Raw genomic sequence first — 19,921 nt, forward strand, 5'->3', positions numbered from 1 at the left:
GCCCTGTCTTCCACCTCAGGGCACTGGGTGCCCCAACAACCACTGTTTGCATTAAAGACTAAAGCAAAGAAGGCATTAAGCACCTCAGCCTTCTCCTCACTCTTTGTCACTTCCCCCCACACCTAATAAAGGCTGCAGATTCTCCTTAGCCCTCCTGTTGTTGATTATGTATTTATAGAAACATTTTTAATTGTCTTTTACTGCAGTAGCCAGATTAAGTTCTAGTTGGGTTTTGGTCCTTCTAATTTTCTCCCTGCATAACATCACAACATCTTTGCAGTCCTCCTGAGTTGCCTGCTTCTTCTTCCAAAGGTCATAAATGCTCTTTTCATCCTCAAATTCCAGCCAAAGTTCTCTGTTCAGCCAAGCTGAACTTCTTCCCCACTGGTTCATTTTTTCAGCCTACCCCCATGACTTCAGGATTTCCTTCTTGAAGAATGTCCAGACTTCCTGGACCCCTTTGCTCTTGAGGACTGACTGCCATGGGACTCTGTCAACCAGACTCCTAGAAAGGTCAAAGTCTGCCTTTCAAAAACTCAGTGCCTTGTTGGCCTTTACACAGATTCTTATCCATAAACACTCAACCTTATTGTCACCATCAGTAAGCTTCAGAAAATCAAAACACTCCCCAACATACAGGGTTACCACACTATCTCTTCTTCCTCACCTATTCCTTCTGATCTGTGTCCTCACATATGAGAATCAAGTTTGCTCCCAAGCCTAAAAAGAGGATGTAGGGTGCTGGTGCCCATTTGGCAAGACCATGGGGTTTTTTTATACTTTTGTTTCTTCATTATACCTTTGGTTTTTTTCCTCTTTCACTTGCTGATTTTGAGTCATAACTTGTTGGGAAGGGAAGACTTCAGTTTCTCATGAAGTAGAGTCAAAGCTCAACTTTAAAAATACCTTTTCTAAATATGCACTATTCACTGCTGTCCTCAGTGATTTGATTGGCAGAAATAAGAACTGCAAAAGTGGATCTTGTCAGTCATGCTTAAGGCTTCCTTAATATGGGAACAATCACCTGCCATTTCAACCATTTTCTGCAAGGGACACAATGGAATTAATAAAATGCACACACCTGCAGTGTCAACTTCTTTTTACTTTCTGGTAAAAATTTTTTTGTGGGGATTGCAGATGCGCATGATATGATAAGAGACCCTTCCCCGTGACACCTGAAAACCCATCCTGGCCTATATTCCATCATTTTCTGGAAAAGCTCTGCATATATGCACACTGGCCCAGCTCTGAGTGTCTGTCTCATGAGATCCAAAGGACGAGAGTGACACAACCCCTATGTTGTGCAACACCTGCTCATTTCAGACTCATCTTTCAGAAAGTGGCAAACATCCTTAGCACTGTCTGTACTCTGAGATACATGGAGACACTCAGCAACTTTTAAAGAAGACCAAGGTGGCCTGATACTGAGGTCCCAAATTATGTTTAGAGAATGATTCCAGAACAATCAAAACATTTTTTTCATTAAAAGACCTCCTAAGGAAGAATTTAACTGGTAGTGCTCTATGGTAAATTTAGCTACAGTGTTTCTGGGACGAGATGTCCACAGAACAAGCATCCCTCATTTATCACCAGAACATCTCAATTCTGACCTGAAACACAAATTTGGTGCCAAGTGTAGCAATGTGTTTGTGGTCTGTTGCAAATGCCAGACAGCAAGAAAATGTGTCGGTTTAAGGCACAGAAGTAAAAGCACAGCTTTTAAAAGCTCTGCTTCATTTTCCTTCGCTGGGAAAAGAAATAATTATTCTATTTATTTTGCTTCCAAGATGGGAATAGTAATCGTATTTCTCACCTCGCTGAGTGGAAAAAAAAATCACACCCAATATGGTTAAGGTGCACCCCCTTTTACAGAGCAATGTGACAACCTTGCAACTTCAACACAGTATTTTTTTTCTTTAGCTGCTGCCTTCTGGGTTTTTTCTCTTTAATGTGGTTTATTCTTGAGAGATTCCTGACACATGAGCATCTTGGATTGTTTCCTACAACAGATCTCCTAAACAAAAGGAATGGGTAGGGCGGAAGTGAAGCTTATTTCAAACATGGCTTTAGAGGAGCTGATTTTGCTGCCATGTGGAGGCAAATATTTGGCCATGGAGGAAGAACATCTTAAAATGAGCTATGCTCCATGAGTGAGCAGATCAGTCCTTCCTAGAGGCCTGTGGTAATTATTTCTTGGATGGTGTGAGCTGTGATTCCGCCGAGGCTGCTGCTTTTGTTTGTTTGCTTTTGCAGCGGACACGCTGCAGCTGAGATCACCTTTTCCACAGCTCAGATGCACCTCCCGGAAAGCCAGGGCCCGGACCAGCATTTTGATATTTGTGTCCCGTGATCAAGGGAAGGGCTCTGGGGCAAAACCCGGAGCACAGCAGATGTTCAGACCAGGAGTGGATACAGCACAGCTCCTTTTTGACCCACCATGTGACCCTTTGAGTGACTCTCCTTTGTTTTTCAGCTACTGGATGCTATGACACAAATTTCTCTGTGTGTAGTGTTGCTTCCCATGACCAAAAGCCCTGCAAAAGGGGAGCCATTTGGGACAACTCCTGCACAACTTTCCCCCACTGCTCCCTAGCTCCAGTGACAGCAACCTGTGTCTTCATACTACTTCTTGGCCTCGGCTCCCTCATTGTGATCTACAAAGAGAACATAAGAAGGCATTTTCTGAGCTAAACGTTTTCCCCTGGCAGGTTGCAGAAAGGCCCATCTGCCTCTCTTGGGGCTGGTGTTGCTTCCATCCAGCCTCTACAGCTGCGTGCAGCTTTTGCTCTGACCACAGTGATGCCGCTGACAAGGGAGGAAACCTGGCTCTAGGTAGAGATGTGCAGAAAAAACGTTGCATTACACGTAAGTCCTAAAACTTGCCTGACTGGACAAGGGCTCCAAGGCACAAAGAGGGATTGCTGCTCCCAGGGGTGGTGGGACCTCAGTCGAGGTGCAGCCGGTTTCCCTCCTGGAACAGCAATGGGAGTATGGCTCAGCTGGAGGCAGCGGGGCCAACACACCACCCGAGAGGCCACACCGGGCACGCAGCGGGTGAGTTAAGGACATACTTTCAGCCTTAATTCTGAGTTTCCTAGGTTTTGTCAGTTTAAGCCAGATTTCTAATGTTATTTTAATGCAGTTGTTTTGTGTGTGAATAATATGCTTTCTATGCCAAACCACAAGCCCTGGAACTAATATCTCATAAAAATGCCTAGAGTCCAAAGCTAATAGCTGTAATTCAGCTGATTGAGTGATGCCTAAAAAGTTACGGATTAACGCTATTCCCCAAGAGAAAGTAAAATTAAACTCGACTTCTGAGGGGCTGGGTGCTATTTTGCACAGCGCCTTAGCCTGGGCTGAGGGATGCAGCTTGCTGCAGACCCTGGCCACTCTATGGCAGGGCTCGGTGCCCTGTGGGCAGAGGCTGGGGGTGGGGGCGTGGGGTGTGAGGGATTTTCATTATTTTTTCCTTTAAGAAAGCTCCCACCCTTCCAGCAGCACCGCACCCAGCGCTGTGTCACTACAGCTCATCCCCGCACAGCGCTGATGCTGTGGGCAGCGGCTCAGACGCCAGAAAGGGGCGGGGGCCGGTCCCTCACTCCCAGGCTGGTGGTGGCTGGATGAGTGGGAGCTGAGGTGACATCAGGAGCAGCACAGTGGGCAGGAGCTGGTGCTGGACCCAGCAAGGGGGTAGGAGCCCCTTCCCCTCCCAAAGGGTTTGGATGAGGCAAAGAGTGACTTGCAGCGAGGGGACATGGAGGGACAAAGCTGTCCCTTCACGCTCTTTCCAGGCGGGGAAGTCATGCCACAGGATGTCAGTGCAGCCTGTGAGAACGCCATGCCTCCCGAAAGAAAAGGCTGTCTCCTCTCAAAAGCACACAGGAAGATCTCTTTCCCAGAATATCTTATTTAGGAAACTTGCATCATAGCAGCAAAGCAGAATGCTTATTTGGGAAAAGAAAATGAGATGTGGCCCCAAGTCAGCGCTTGCCTGCGGGCTCCGTAGCAGAAAGTTTGAGGAGGCACCAGAGGCAGCTGCTAGCTCGCAGCTCCGAAGGCAGAGCGGGGTGGGCTGGAGGCCCAGCTGGTGTTTGCTGCCTGTGCCGTGTGCTCCAGAACTGGCTGTGGAGCTGTAAGGTATCAGGGATTTTCCTGTTACAACACAAAGGGATCAGCTAGATTAGCTTCTGCAGAGGTGAGAGGGAAATGTGTCATGTTGACTGTTTATTTTGCTCTAACTGGATTCAGACCCTCTTTCTGAATAAATCTCAGTTTACTCCAGCTCCTGCAGTTTTTTATGGCTGTGAATGCAGAGGAGCTGTTCCAGGGATGGGCAGGTGATTCTCGGCTTCAGTGGGGAAAGCAAAGGGATCACACTGTGGTCACTAGAGGCAGGCAGCCTGCAAACAGCACGGCTGTTTCAGGAAGCTCTCATGGTCACATCCCAGATGAGGCTTTGTGGTCATGGACAGCTTCTGGCAGCACGAGGTAAAAGCTGCTCTTTGAGCAGGGAATTTTAAGCTTTTCAGTCTTTCAGACATGACATCTACAGCTGCTCTGGGCAAGCTGCTACAGCACAACACTCCGACCTGGGGGTATGGCAGTCCTACCCAGAAGAAAGCAGCACATGCCATTCCCCTTCAACAGAGAGAGCTGCACTCTCAGCAAATCTTCTGCACTTCATCATCCTTCTCTAGCTGGTGTGGAACTCTGTAGGAAAATTATCTTGGTCTGCTGTTTTTCTTGGCCTGCTCACTCAGAAACATGGAAAGTACCTGCAGCAGGAGTGGCTTCTCAAGTTTGTCCCTTAAATCTCGGGGAAAAAAATGAGCTCAGATGGAGAAGAAAGAAGAGAGAGTGTAGTTTAAGAATCCTAGGTCTGGGTAGCTGCAAGCTGCTAATCGACCTCTCTGTGTTAATCTCTCTAAACCAGCAAATACTTTTCATTTCTGTGACCCTTGCACTATGGAAACTTTTTGACATCTCTGTACTGGCCAATGTGGTTTGAATCCCTGCCTCTGAGTCACATGGGTATCAAAATCCTCAGACCAGCTGGACTAAGTAATGCTCTCTTGATGAGCACAGCAGAAACAAGACATAAATCATTAAGTCATTGACATTTTTGGGTGATGTAAATTATGCCTGCATATGCTTTACAGAGTCAAGGCTTGATTTTGAAATTCTTCCACTTATTTCTTCTTACAGGTGCAAATGCATGCTATATCAAGAAGACACATTTCTCTGGAGAGCATCTGCTCCTGCAGTTTCCAAAGACATCCTGTATTTGCAAGTGTCTCTTCTTGGACGTGAACTTGTGATTTGTCTGCGAGTTTCATCGTCTTATTGGAATTGGACATTAAAATTATCTTTTATTGTTCTTTTGGTCACATTTCTTTCTGTGACAGATTATTGTATTTTCTGCTGGCTTTGTTATTATTTAATTGATCACTGAAGGACCAAATCCAGATGCTGAGTACATTCTCTGTTTGAGGTGGGTATTGGAGTACTTTGGTATACAGATTGTCATAATTTTCAATGGCTTCTTTGCCTTGATCATTTGCTCTTGCAGAACTCATTTGTTTTAGTACTTTTAGAGCCCATGGGAGGTGCTAAATAAACACTTCAAACTATAAAAAACATTACTGGCCAACTGTGAGGTGGCCAGTAAAATTAAGTAAAATACCCAGCATCACACAGGTAAGCAGAGCAACTGTTTTTTTCTTCCAATGTTGTCCTGATAGATTTACAGCATGTAAGATCAGGATTTTACATTCTGCCTACCTGCAGAGTTTGCTACAGCAGTATCCACCCTGATCAAAAAAAAAAAAAAAAAGAAAAAAAAAAAATGAAGCCAAGATAAATCTAGTATGATCAACTAATTTGAATAATTTTTTTTTTTTTTTTTTTTAATAGCAGTCTTTCTGCTTATCTTTGGTTTTGGAGTGCCTGAGCTGTCTTAAAATATTTAGTCTGAATCAGACATGTAGAATTTCCTAGTGAAGAATATTCCAATCTACAAAATGAAAATTAGATTAAAGGAAAATAGCTGAAAACAGAGATTGCTACCAGAAAATATGATACAACACAGACATTGGGAGACACAGGAATACAGGAATCCCTGCATCTACTGAAGTTTGCTACCTCTACAACAAAGCTGCTTTGCTTCCACGAAGCAGTACTATGCAGTACTATGTTTTTAGGGAAAGAAGCAGAACTGAGCATTATTTCTAAGGGAAAAACACAGGTGCAATAGGAGAGGTGTCAGTTAAGGCATCCCTTTCCCATCGCAGCACCCACACAGCACAGAGGGAATGGCTCCGTAGCAGAAGGACAGGCTGGGCTTTAAGGGTCACCCAGTGAAAAAAATGGTAGCACCAACAGGCTGCCAGTCCTCTTGCTGTCCTGCCAGGGGGAAGAATTAGTGAGAACAGGCTACTCCTCTGCAGACTGAAAGTAAAGAGAAATTAATTAATCCCGAACTTTATAAATCCAGCAAGATGACTTTTGGAAATGCAGAAAGACCCATCCGTCTGTTGCCCTCTTAGCAAGATGAAAATTGAAGGATGCTGTGTAAGCCGAGGGAAAACTCCAACACTCTCCAGCAAAAAATTCAGTCAAATCTCTGCCCTCAGCAGCTTCCAAATCACATAAACATCAGGAATACTGGAGGGCTGGGGCACAGGGCCTTAAGAGGCTGGGGCAGAAAACAATGTTGTCTTCTTGCAAGAGAAGCTATAAATAGTATTCAGCATCTTCAAGCTGGCAAGTTCAGAAGTGAGCCTGCCTGACTGTGAACTGGCTTCTTCGGCAACTTAGTATTCAGGAGAGAGAAGAATTGCCATAGCAACATTCCCATCTTCTGACATGTATCATGCAGATCATGTAGTCAAGGCAGCGCAGCATCCTCTCACACATGTGCTCTGTGAACTTTTGTGTTCCTGACAATATTAAAGAGAGAACTGTGTCTCATGATTGACATACTTGACTGTGTGTCTTTATGATTCCTTAAAAAATACATGGAAATTCTTCCCTTCCCCCATGCTTCTCCTTTGAACTGTTTTCTCTTTTCCATCCCACTGAAATGATGAGAACAGCTCCTGCCCCAGATCTGTAGATATATGTTCCTGACAGTAGTCCTACGCTATGCAAATGTGTAAACTGCGAAATGTAGAGGGCTTTAAAAAATTAAGTATATCCAGCAGAATCTAAATTCTGAGTGCTGAAAGGGACTAGAAATCTTTCAGTATCTGCATAATTAATGCTCTATTAAGCAAAGCCTTACATCTCTTTTCTTCTGGGGTTTTTATTTATTTATTTTTCCTTTGAGTTAGCCTGAAATCTCCAGACACACACATCAACCATTCCAATGGCACATGCCAGTATATATGCCACTCTGTGTGGGAGCTGAGTTCACACGCAGAGCAGAATACTTGTTTGCAGCCAGGGTCTGGCTAACCCCTGGGATGGCTTTGGCTGTTTGGACTTCCCACTGTAGGAAAAGGACTACACATCACACAGGGCTGAGCTGTGGGCCACTACAAACGGGATGCTGCAACACTGTGCAGTGCCACCCATGTCTGTAACCCTGACAGCAGTGACAGCCAGGTACCTGACTTTACAAGTGCTCTTGGTTTAATTGTGTGATAGGTCCATCCAATGGACCTCTTTCTAAGCTTACTGCCTAGTCAGTATTGTGGCTCCTTTCAAAAACTCTGTAATGCTAGAAAGAGTTAGAATATAATTATACCACTGTATTTATGTGTGTCTCTAACTACAGCTATCCTACCCGTGGTTCTAAAAGTACCACAATATGCTGTCACATGCCTGCATACTTTCCTCTCAGACCTGGGATTTTACACATTGTGTTGTCCTTGGCAGGATGCCCATTGCACCATTTCTGCATACAGGTTGGCCTCAGTAAACCCCTTCTCCAAGGAATGGGCTCAAAATCCTGCGTAACTCAAAGGCCTTGGCAGAAAGACACCAAAACCCATTTTGACTGAGTGCTCTGGACTGTATGCACCTAGCTGTGGGCTACACCTGAGCCAGGTAATTTTTCTAACCATATTGCTTTATCCTGTCTTGCCTGCCTTCTTACACAATTCCCCAGAGCTGCCCAATAAGCATCCACTACAAAACATTCCCGATGGATGGCAAAAGCTCCCATTGGTTGTGCCAAGGGGGCTCTTTTGTACAAATGTCCGCTGGAGGTGGGTAACCTTTGGACGGTAACAACTTCTTCTGTCTTTCCCCCACCCACATACCTGTCCTCTCCACCACTCTTCCCCAATGTTTAGGGTTACTGTACAAAGCTTGGTACCTTACATGGTACCAAAGGAAGCAGAACCTCATCACACCCCAGGAAGGGTGAATGTAATTATGTTGTGGTGAGTTTTGCTTAGTGGTTCAACTAGGATTACAGCTCCAATGAGCCATCTCCTGAGCTTCAACCATGTTTGAAAGCCCTCCCTGCCTTGGTGTACTCCACACCTGCCCATTCCAAGATATGAAGATTCAGGAAATTCCCTCTTCATAACTTGTTCCATGGTAACTCCTGGCCAGAATACTCATGTTGAGGTCCTCCATTCATGTAATTTTGCCACCTCACTAAGTATTATGTGACTAACTCCCTCTTCCTACTCTAAGAGTAACAGCACTCCTGTTAAGCCACTCCATTCTCTAGAGAATGTTTTTTCAGCTTAAATACCAGTCACAGAAGAGGGGTGACCTCTCTCTCTTTTATCCCATTACATTTGTCAGGTGTAAACTTCAGAGCCAAACTGAGAACCATTATATAAGAACAACTTATTGTATTGTGCATAGTAAATAAGCTAAGACAATTATATATAGACAGCTAGCCAGGCATTGTTCCGCCTGCAGAAATGCAGGAACTGCAGAGTCCTGCAGCCACAGACTGTCACTGTTGCTTTGGGCAGGATGGCCAGCAGCTGACCAGCCTTATTCCCAGGAGAAAAGTAGGAGGACAAGGGGCTGTCAGTTTGGAGTTATGGTGGCATTACTACCCCTGTGAAGAATGATGCCTTCCACAGTGCCTGATTTCTTCCCATGCTAAGTAAGTAACTGCCATTTAACATACGACTGTCATCATTTGACCCTGCAGAAGATCCTGTGTGTATACATATGTGTATATATATGTGTCCATGTGTGTGTTTAACTTCTATCTACATAGTACACATACAGAGGGCCTATCTGCATAATAGAAAGCAATGAGAAATTAAGTTCTAGAACTGTCTGCACAATAGCAATCTCTATCTACATTTACAATGCACACTGCAGAGATGCTTCTCCAGCCTAATGGTAAATGCTTATTTTTTAATACATAAGCTATATATAAAATGCTGAATTTGAACTCCATAGCTAGTTATGACATTAATAACACAAAAAAGATGCTATTTCATTTCTGTCTCATTTTACACGACTCTAAGGAACAGCAGATACCTTCTCCAGTGGGCCACAAAGTCTGTGGCCTACCTTTCATATTTCTGTACTGGCATTTATTGTGATGAGGTTCAAATCCCTTTACAGCTGTGGTCTGAACAACAAAGGAGCACTTAAGGGAATTATAAGATGACAACTTGCTCTTCTTGGTTACATTAAAACCCATTGATTTCCATCTGTTACTTGAACAAAACAGAGTGCATTTTTGATAAAAATAGAATTGCTCATTTTGGAGAATATACACTAAATATATTTCATGTTTGTGGTCTGCAAATTGGGCAGTTCTGCCTAGTTACTTAAATAATACAAGCAAGAGGAAGTAGCTATGCTCAAAATGCGTATTTTCACTCTTAAGCCCAAACCCCTGTGATTACATCATTAGAAGAACTACGCAAAATGCCCCACCTGCCAGTTTACTTGCCCCCTCATTCAGCAAAGCCCCTGCAATCAAAAGCACTGGTGCGTGTGCTGTGAGCTCAGGATGTGCCCAAGAACTTTTCTAAACAGAGCTCAACAACTCCATCCTTTTACTTTCCAGTTTAGTTTCATTTGCTCTTTGTTCTTGCTTTAAAAAGAGGAGAGAGAGATCATTGCGACTGCAGAGAGCTGACCAGCCAAACTTCCAGTTGCTCTTTTCTTCCCTGGGACTTTGGCAGTAGTCAAACTCCCATATTTCTGTTCTCCCCAGCAACACCTGTGACCCCAGTTTAACCAGCTGGTCACAGCAGCAGGTGAGTAGAGCAGCTGGGGTACCCTAGTGGCGATTACCTCCTCTACTAGGATGCACCAGGCTTTGAACAGGAGCTTTCTTGTGCTGCTGCAAACAGAAGACACCTATCACCAACGTTTGACCCTACTCACATGACAACAGAGGGCATTAAAAGATAGGATTAGTAGGACCTCTCTAAGTCTGCATTCAGAGGCGACCTCACCTACACCTTTTCTACTGCTCGCTCCTTTACTCCCAGGGCAGGAACACCAAACCTTGGTGATGCTCCTCTCAGGCTGATGGTCTCTTTGGGACTATACATCAGCTCATGTTTTAGATGATGAATCTTTCCAGTGTTCAGTCTAATGGTATCTGAGTCTTCAAAGGCTACTGAAGTGCAAATCAGAGTAGACTGACCAATCCTTATAGAAAATAAAAGGTGAAGAATAAATTGTTGTTAGGATTTGAAGTAGTCTTTGAAAAGCAAATTCAGTAGGAAAAATGAACTGAGAAGTGCCTGACTTACACACTGCCAGTACAAACTGCCCCCTGCAGAATGGTGAGGTATTTGTCAGTCTACTCAGTGTCCAAGTGGCTTTGACATGCACTAGGGCTGATTTTGCTAATATTACTCCCATGGGCAGAGAACCAAAGACTAAGGAAAATTAGGGAAAATATTTGTTATTTTCCTTTAAAGTAAGGCAATGGTTGCTACACAAAGACAGCAAATTACAGTTTTATCCCACACAAGCCAAATACAGATTGAAATTTAATGTTTAAATTGTGGCACAAATTTGCAAATTATGGCAAAGCCTGTGTAACAGAGTGGTATGGGAGCTATGAATACGTGGTATGGGAACTATGAATACGTGTTTTGGGGCAGCTACATGCAGGCAGAAAGTAAAAATGAGCTTTCTAAAGCCAAATAAGGTAAATAGTCACAATGAAATTCATGACAACATGGTGGCTACACTTTCTAACCAACCTTATTTCTAACCCCCTATTTTGTGTTCTATTACTAAAAAAAGAGATTACTAAGTTTGAATAGTTGGGTATTGAAGAGTGAGGTAATTGCATTTAGGCTGAATGCTCAACCTTAATTTGGCCCCTTGTGAGTATGAATAATGACAGTGCCTTTAATTAGATGATCACACAATATTTTTCCTGTGCCTCATTTGTAGCACTTGATGGATGGTGCTCACTGAATGATGAAACTGTATTTTGTTTTTTCCTCGTGGTTCAAGGTGTGGCAGCCTTCCTTATTTACTGCACACTGTGCTCTTCTCCGACAACAAAACTAATGATTCCTTTGCAGTGTTTTAGTTTTCTATGTGGTTTATCATTACAGCTACAACATAACAAACACTACTAATTTTATTGCAGTCCTCAAGGGAAAAGCTACAGTTTTTTCCACTTAGTTCATCCCTCTAGAACCTATTCTCATTGCTCAGGTTGTCATCAAAGCTTGGCTTCCCTCACACTTCTATGCAGCTTTATTTGCATCAGCTCAGGGGAAGTATTGACAATACATGAGAAGCAAAGTGGCTTCCCCATTCTGGCCTGTGTCTTAGGTAGTCAAGGCATGGAGAGGATTAACAGACCAGGGATGGCAGGGAAAATCCTATTCAGCCAGAACTTTAATTATTCCCAAAGTTGATAAACACTCTGGAGAATTACCTGTGCACTACAGGGAAATGCAGGCTTATTATTTTTCCTAAAGTTTGGAAAAGACAAATAGATATTCCCCATAAATTCAGAAATGCTGCAAACATAAATGTTGTCCTCAGACTGAGTTCCACAGCAAAGCTACAAAAAAGTTTTCTAGACTTTTTTTCATAGACTTTCACTTGGAAATAAATTACTTGTTCTGACAAAAAGCTTTCCACCAAAAAAATAGTTCCCCCAAGAGAAATACCTTTCAGGGACAATTTCAGCCAAGATGGTTGAAATTTGGCAAGTTTACAAGTGACTTTTATTTTAGTCATCATTCATCCATCATCTTTTTTAAGAATGATGGATTGTGTAATCCTAAAGGGAATGAACACAGGCTAGAAGAGTGCTCTCTGGGTACACAGGCCCCCAAGTTATTTATATCATGGTTCATACATCAGAGGCTGGATTTAATGTTCTAAAATGTTTTTGACTTTAAGCATGATGATTCAAAGCTCACAGGAGGTGGAGAACTTTTTGAGATGTGAGAAGACAAATTGAGTTCAAACCTTCTTGGAATACTATAAGTTTTCTTAAACCAAATGGAACCCACCATGTTTTGTGTCACATATATTGCCTTTGGCTAACATTGCCAACCTCAGGGGCTTAACTGAGATCTAAGCTTGGTGTCTATTTTTTTCAGGTGCTGAATATTCACCAATTAACAGATATGAGTGATGACAACTTTAAGCATGCCTATGCTATACCTCTGAAAGGGAGCCTTCTTTGACTTGGACACCTACCTATGGATTCATCTATGCAATCTTGATCTCTGACAGTTCTGTTCTCTTTATATTCTTACTACATTTCCTATATTGTATATAATGACATGGTATTAGAAGAGAAACCTATCTTGAGCAGGTACGAAACTTGCTGAAAAGGAGGAATCTTTCCTTCAGTGTCAGTTTTTGAGATCTCAGACATTCAGTGCTCAGTGGTGCCATATATACAGCAGACATGATCAGAGTGTGCTCTAGCAGAATGGGTACAGCTGTGTGGCATTTTGGCACTTCTTATTTGTATTTAACACATTCTTCCAATCAGAATGAATTCTGGAATTCTGTGAAGGAAACAATACCCATGAAATAAAATAAAAAAAAAAAAAGTCCTAGACTTAGCAGTAGAGTATACGTTATGCAAATTCTTCATATGACAAGAAGTCAACAGGATTTGTGCTTCAGGCTTCCTGCCCTAAGCCACAGTTGCTGCTGCTGGAAAGTACAGCCAGATCCCCCAGAACATTCATTGTCCACCACTACTTTCATGTGCTACCACAGCTTTCAGAAGCAGCGACTTTAAACAGTTCCTAGCTCACTGAACATGACTGAAGCCATGCCTGCTTTCCTTCCTGAGTTTAAAAAGCCTGTTGCAAATAAGATCGTGCACATCTAATGGGGAATTCAGGAACAGCTGAACATAATATCCTTAATGCAAGGCCACATGGCTGTGGCCATTTGCTTCCAAATTCTACTGGTTTTGTGTGTCCTGTCCTCTCCCTCTGTAGGATCACTAGAGGAGCTCCTTCTTCACCTGGTCACTTATTTCCATGAAATTTCTAGTAATTTGCTTAGCTTTGAAATCTTTGCAACTCTTGATTAGCTAGTTAAAACTAATCTAGCAAGTGGACAAAGACAATATAATTACTTTTTTTCTCTTATTTTTGAAGGAAACAAACCAAAAAGCACATTGGTGAACTTGTGCTGTTTCGTATGATAATTTGTACATAAATATGTTTAAAAAGTACTATGGAGGCATGTAATGAGTTGCACAAGATCAGTTTTCCCCAGAATTATTTCAGAGCAAAAATATTGCTAAATCGTATTAAGATTCTGCAGAAATCCTGTTACTAAAAACAACACATTAACACTATACATACTCAAAGTGCACTGAATGTGTTAAAATAAATGACTAAATACACTAATGAAAAAATATGTAATATAAATACCAATATTTGATTCGTAAAGCCACTTTTTAATAAATATTCTCTTGCCAAAAATTATTCTGTTCACTTTATTTTAGTTCTAGACAATTTATTTCTGCCTACTAGAGTTACTTCATGATTAATAATGAAACAGAATCATGTTAAACTTAAACAATCACAAGTATATTGCAATTGAATTCCTTATACAAACAGGCATACACCTAACTTCAAACATTTGCTTATGTGCCTTCCTGAAGTAAGACTTAAATGCTCTCTCTTGTACAACACAGACAGCCCAGCCCCCCTACTGAGAACGTACAACTTGAAAATACAGGATTTGTTATTTTACTATGAAAGTAAGAAAAAATATCTTAATGTAGAAATTATATCATCTACAGTTGACACTGGAAAACCTGAAAATGTATCATTCAAATGCCATCAATCCATCTAAAATCTCAAGAATCAGCATAAAAAACAGTCATGCAAGGATAATTTAATCTTTATTTAGGTCTTAAGATCTTAACACTGCAAGTAAGATTTCACTGGACTGGTGAAATTATTAACACAATGAATTTAAGGCAGCTTTTACATAGTGTTACATTAATATTTCAGTCAGACTGAACTCTTCTTTAGATACATTCATGCAATTAACTTCTATGCTGTAATTTGAAATATATGGGATTGCTTTGTTTCCCTGTATTAGACCTATCTCGTTAAGCTTTTCTCAAACAGTACAGAGAATGGACTCATTGTTTTTCTTGGCAGAAGTAAAAAGATCTAATGACTTAATGGTTAGATGATTTATTTGATTCAAGAAATGCATGTTTCAAATGCCTTGGAGATAAATATGCAGGATTTGAAGTATTTGTGTATATCTTATATGTGTATGTCACATGCAAGCATGGAGAAATTGAAGGTTGAAACATTAATATTATTCTTAGCTAAAATCATTTTCCCCCCATAGAAAATCCAAAAATATCCTTGCACTGAAAAGTGGGCCCATGAAACTTCCTCCTTTCCAAAAGATTCCTCTCCAGGCCAGGCTCTGTTGGGAATGAGAAATCTTCCATTCAGCCAAAAACAATCCTCCGTTGTTGCCTCTTATTGTTCATTCCAATTTTGGCTTTTCTTTTCCTTCATCAATACCTGAAAACATATGGAGACCAGCTTTTAAAAATCTCTCAATGAATACAACTGAAGGGTTTGCTTAGAGGTTCCTCTTAATACATTAATCTTTCTTTTGCCTTTATCAATGTTGTTTCTCCTGAACTTGCTCACATGTGTTACCTCACCTGCTGTGAAGGAAAAGAGCAGCTGCACACCTGATGGCAGTGGTTATCCAGTAATGAACTGCACAGTCCTCCCTTCCTCACTCCCATTTTCAGATCAGCCTGACCCCCTGTGGCACGCCCAGCCTTTGACAGCTGCAGGGGTCTGGGAACACTTAGTTCCCTCACCTGCTCTGCTTACCTACTAGCAAACTAAAATAGATGCTACTATAGCTGAATCTAAGCAACCAAGTTTGTTTGTGAGAAAATTTTAATAACTGTGTTTCAGAACTCAATAATTGGAAGCCTGTCTCCATTTCAACATTGGATTTTTAAGTATTTGCAGGTACATCTCCCTTTTTTGAAAGTACAAGAATGAAGAAACAATTACTACTGAGAGGGTGCATCTCTCTTCTTTTAGTGACCATTTCTTTCAGTAATATCAGAAGGGCTGAGCTGAGTTTAGGGCTCCTTAAAGAACTTATTCTAGCTGCAGGACTTGTCTCTTTTCTATGCTGAGCAAAGAAACACGGGCAGCAGACTGTGTTTTTTCTGGCAATGGAAACATTCAGCTATTTCATATGCCTGTTCCTGGACAATGAATTACTACTGGTATCTGACAAAAGTATTGTTCTTCTGACTAAGCCCTCTCTGCCAGACATCTCAAATACAAATATTTCTTTTGGAGGCTTTCAGGCCTGCTGCATGCTGGAAAAGAAAGACTTACGATAACCAAAGGCAAAAAAGAAGCAATGCTTGAGAATGCTGAGAGGAAAATCCAGTCACAAGTAAGATCACCTGCTAGTGCAATATATGCACAGGTGGTAAGTACACTGTAAATCACTTTAAAAACATAGTTAATGAATTCCAATATGGGAAACAATAAGATTCATCTGCAGTTAGAAAGCAGAACTGCAGAGCTGCCTTGCTGAAAGAAACAACACCAAGACAAATGGGTCTGCATGTTGCCAGCAGCCCAAGTACAATGGCCCTGGGTGTTGCTGGAACACCGGTGTAATGGGAAAGCCACAGTTGAAAGTTTAACAACCAAAACAAGAGACTGGGACCAAAAGATTACAGACAGTTTACAGTGTTGCTCCAGAGCCAATCTTATGTCTTCTGCTTTCTCCTAGAAGGAACTTTTCCAATAATTTTAAAAGCTATTTTATTTGCCTTTTTGAAAGCACCTCTTTTCTTTCTTCTAAAGCACTCTACTGCAGATGCATCAAATAGTTTGGCAGGAATGCAGATATCCTCAAAATTGTGGACAGACGCTGGCTTGTACAAAGGGAAAATTTTTTCTTCCCTACCATGTTTGTGGTTTAACTTGGAAAAACGAACTGCAAATCATTTTGTCAGTAGTGAGGTTCTATTTAATGCATCTCCAGAGGCAAATAAAAAAACTCCAAACCCAAAACAACCCCTTCTCACCCGAGAAATCTTCTCATGGCAGACTGTTTTGATTTGCAGTCTTACTGCTCAAAAGCCCCTTTTAAGTGTACAGTTTTCAAATAATATTTTCCCAGGTCTTGCACGGTGACAGAGTGGCATAATTTTACATCTCTGCTGTTTGTAAGTCTGTGCAAAGAGTTTCAAGCTCAGCAAACCAGCATGTGACTCATGGCATTTTCTGTTTTGCAAGTGCTTGAGCCACAAAGGACTTGGGATCAATATTCCTTATCTACATGAAGGAACTGATGGAGAGGACAATAATGCCAGGGTAAACTTTGAAAGATGTTGGGAGAATGACGAAACTGAGTTACCTCCTCTAGGGCAGCGGGCTGCAAGGAGCAGGGATTTTGTTATGTATACTTTGGAATAGTGCAGGAGATTTTCCACCATCTACTTATTCATGGACTTGCTAAGAATATGTGATTCTTTACCACACTATTATTCTTCACACAGGACTTAGGTCAAGTGAAATTATTCCTTGCAGCTGCCTTTTTTAGACACACCTTTCCTGAATTAAAGACATTAAATAAATGTGAATTTGACATTAAAGTGAGGACTGAATACCTGTCTTCAACACTATGACCAGTGATTCATGGTCCTAGAGCAGAAACAAAAAGGCATTTTACACCTGGATGATAATATGGGCAAATGGAAAGAAAAACTGCTTTGAGGTTCTAGCATTAGATTCTACCTGGTATTGAAAGACTTGTTAAAGAGAGTTGTGTGTGTCATTAACTACCACGTGAATTTATTTCCCTCCAGCTACAGTTTGCCACAGCAGCTATTATGAATGTTGTTTGCTAATTTCATTCAATTTGATAAATGAAAGACATCTTTCAGAGATAAAAGAAACCTACTTTTAATCTTGTGTTTGTCTTATTTTCCATTTTCCTCTCCTTAGCAATGGGTGGCCTAGGCAGGATAGATAATGTAGAGTCTGCACAGTTAAGTTACCCTGCACCAAAGTAACCTTTCATTCCTGTTATTTCACTGACAAGAACATGCTCATTTTCCCTGAGTAAATTTATATGGTGAGAAAATACCTTATACCTGAAAATACTAAATTTTCAGTATATTTTCAGTTTTCAGTCTAAGCCTACCAGGCATTTGCACAGAATGATACTTTATTCTAGCTGCATTTAATGGGTTCATCAGCTAAATAAGTGGGTTGTAAACATCTCAGGTAATTGCCAAGAGCTCTTAAATTAGTACTGTAAGTTATAAAAGAGAATACATATTCATAGCTCATCAGGCTCTCCAGCAGACATTCTGTTCATCCGTCTGTTTTTAAGGGCAGGCAAGCAAGACGTTTCAGCGGAACTTCTGTCATTTTCCTTTGTTTCAGTCAGCTTAAAACATTCTACACTTTCAGAGAAACATACTCCAGTCTTGATGATATATTTCATGAGATAATATTCCTAAAACAATACTCACACTTTTGTGTATCCCAGATGTAGTTGTTCAGGACTTCGCCCACCAAGTAGAATATGTTAATTATCACGGTAACAGCTGCAAAAAAGATTATTTTGACACCTGGGCTGAGGTGCTCAAGAAGTGGGTACACCCACACTCCTGTAACGTGGTGAATCCAGCACATCCTGAAACAAAACAAAAATAACAAGCACTGACTCTTACAACCCTGTTTTACAAAAGTAGCTCAGCCTGTTGGCTTAGCTACTGTAACCTGAAAAGCAATTATTTGAAAGGCCTGCAAGTTGCAGCTGAACTGGAGCATGTGGATGACATCCATCCTAAACAGACATCACAAATAATGAAACTATGACTGATTTCCCGCATTCTTACTGCTTTGCTTTCAATTTATAATGAGCAGTTGGCCTGTTTTCATTTCTGATGTAGGCAGGTATTTCCTTGCTCACTTGTATTTCTGAGGAAACCCCTGTTTTGTGCCAAAGATGGAAACTGCAGCAGCCTCTGCTCCAAGCAGGTTCTTTATCCTAAAAGCATTCAGGGTTCTACAGGCTCTCCTACCATCTCTCTCTGCTTTCTGCACTATCCTGCTTTCACTTCATACACATTTGCGTTTTTCTTTTGCTTTTCCTCGCTACACATGGTAATCAGTTTTTGGGTGCCAGAAGCATATGGTTTAGATTCTCTTTGAGAGAATAATTTCTTCAGCAACTGTGTTTTAGATTGGTTCTCCTTTTCCTTCAGTTACCTGCTATAATTTGGAATCTAGTAATTTTTCTCTAGGTAAGATAATTTTTTTTTTAAAAAGACCAAACAAAACCACACCTCAAAAGTAGTGCCCAGCCCCACAGCCAATATACAGTAAAGGAAAAGGATTGATGGTAGTTTGCTGGTGACAGAGAGATTTTTAGCATTCAGCTACAGAGGACATTGTTGGTACACTAATTCAGAGACAGACTACCAGCTTTACTCTAGTGCATCCTGAAGAAGCACTCCGGGTATGTGGTTTTTTCTGTGTGTGGCTGCAGTGGACACCTGTATCCTCTGATGGGTTTGTTTTTGTGTTGAGATCTGATGCAGAGAGTGGTGAAGTCAGAGGGAGCAGAGAGAGTCCATACATTCCAGTAGGTGGAAGTAAAGAAGAGCAAACAAATACTGGCAAACAACAGAGCAAACATCTCAGAGGTTAACTGGGTAAAGTGCTAGGTGAAGGCAAGCTGGGGCTTTGCTGGGCTCTCATCAAGAATGTAAATCTTCTCCTTTCTGACCTGAAAATTTGAGTGAAAAGCTCACAGTGAAGCACTGCTAGAGCAACTGCATAGACTGTTACAGATGGGGATTTCCATGTCCATGATTTGATTCACTTGCTCATGTTTCTATTTGCTTAAGGAAGATTTTTGATCACTAGATCAACAAAGGCTCCTAAAGGGCAGAGATGGAGAAGTCCACACAAAATTGTTACCATAAAATTCTGTCACACAGGGAGTACAGAATCCCTGCTTAACAATCACCCTGGAAATGTACATGGTTGTCATAGCTTCCCTCCTCCTTGGAAAAGCTTTTATTATAGCCCAACTCCTTCACTTGGGAAACTACATGTGTCAGTAAATTAATCTGCATGATCTAAATGCAATTAAACCCCCTTTCTCCAAATCAGTTCACATATGGGAAATTATCTCTGTACTTTACAGTTATTTTCCCCAGTATTCTTCTGTGATAGAATTAACCTGACAAGATAAAATTATCTATGAAAAAAATGAAGAGTGTAACCCATGGTAACAGGGGACACCATGTTCCTTTTGATGAAAGAAAAAGATGAGACAATTGGGTAGAAGGTAGTGGGATGTCCCCTGCTACCAGGTTCGCTTAGCAGGGAATGTCTATTATCACCTAACAATTTTCAGTTTCATTTACTTTTTTTAGTTTTCATTTGCCTTTTTTCCCTACTGATCATTCTGTGAAAAACAAGCT

The 19,921-nt window shown here is 41.4% G+C and overlaps 1 protein-coding gene and 1 long non-coding RNA gene across 5 annotated transcripts in view; one reads left to right on the forward strand and one right to left on the reverse strand.

Moving 5' to 3' along the window:
* Nucleotides 1–887: 887 nt before the first annotated feature.
* On the forward strand, nucleotides 888–5,380 carry LOC140683722 (uncharacterized). Its single transcript, XR_012055080.1, has 2 exons — nucleotides 888–3,054; nucleotides 5,209–5,380. It is a non-coding gene; the product is annotated as an uncharacterized lncRNA (long non-coding RNA).
* Nucleotides 5,381–14,283: 8,903 nt separating this feature from the next.
* AIG1 (androgen induced 1) overlaps nucleotides 14,284–19,921 on the reverse strand; it is a 123,313-nt gene continuing 117,675 nt past the window's right edge. For all 4 annotated transcript variants that reach the window (XM_072926996.1, XM_072926995.1, XM_032747321.3 and 1 more), the window contains 2 exons: nucleotides 17,957–18,120; nucleotides 14,284–14,948 (listed from right to left, as the gene is read on the reverse strand). In XM_072926996.1, coding sequence (XP_072783097.1) covers nucleotides 14,911–14,948; nucleotides 17,957–18,120 — 202 coding nt within the window. In that variant the 3' untranslated portion in view covers nucleotides 14,284–14,910. The remainder of the gene's footprint in view (nucleotides 14,949–17,956; nucleotides 18,121–19,921) is intronic.

This window comes from Taeniopygia guttata, chromosome 3, assembly GCF_048771995.1.
Source record: "Taeniopygia guttata chromosome 3, bTaeGut7.mat, whole genome shotgun sequence".
Lineage (NCBI taxonomy): Eukaryota > Metazoa > Chordata > Aves > Passeriformes > Estrildidae > Taeniopygia > Taeniopygia guttata.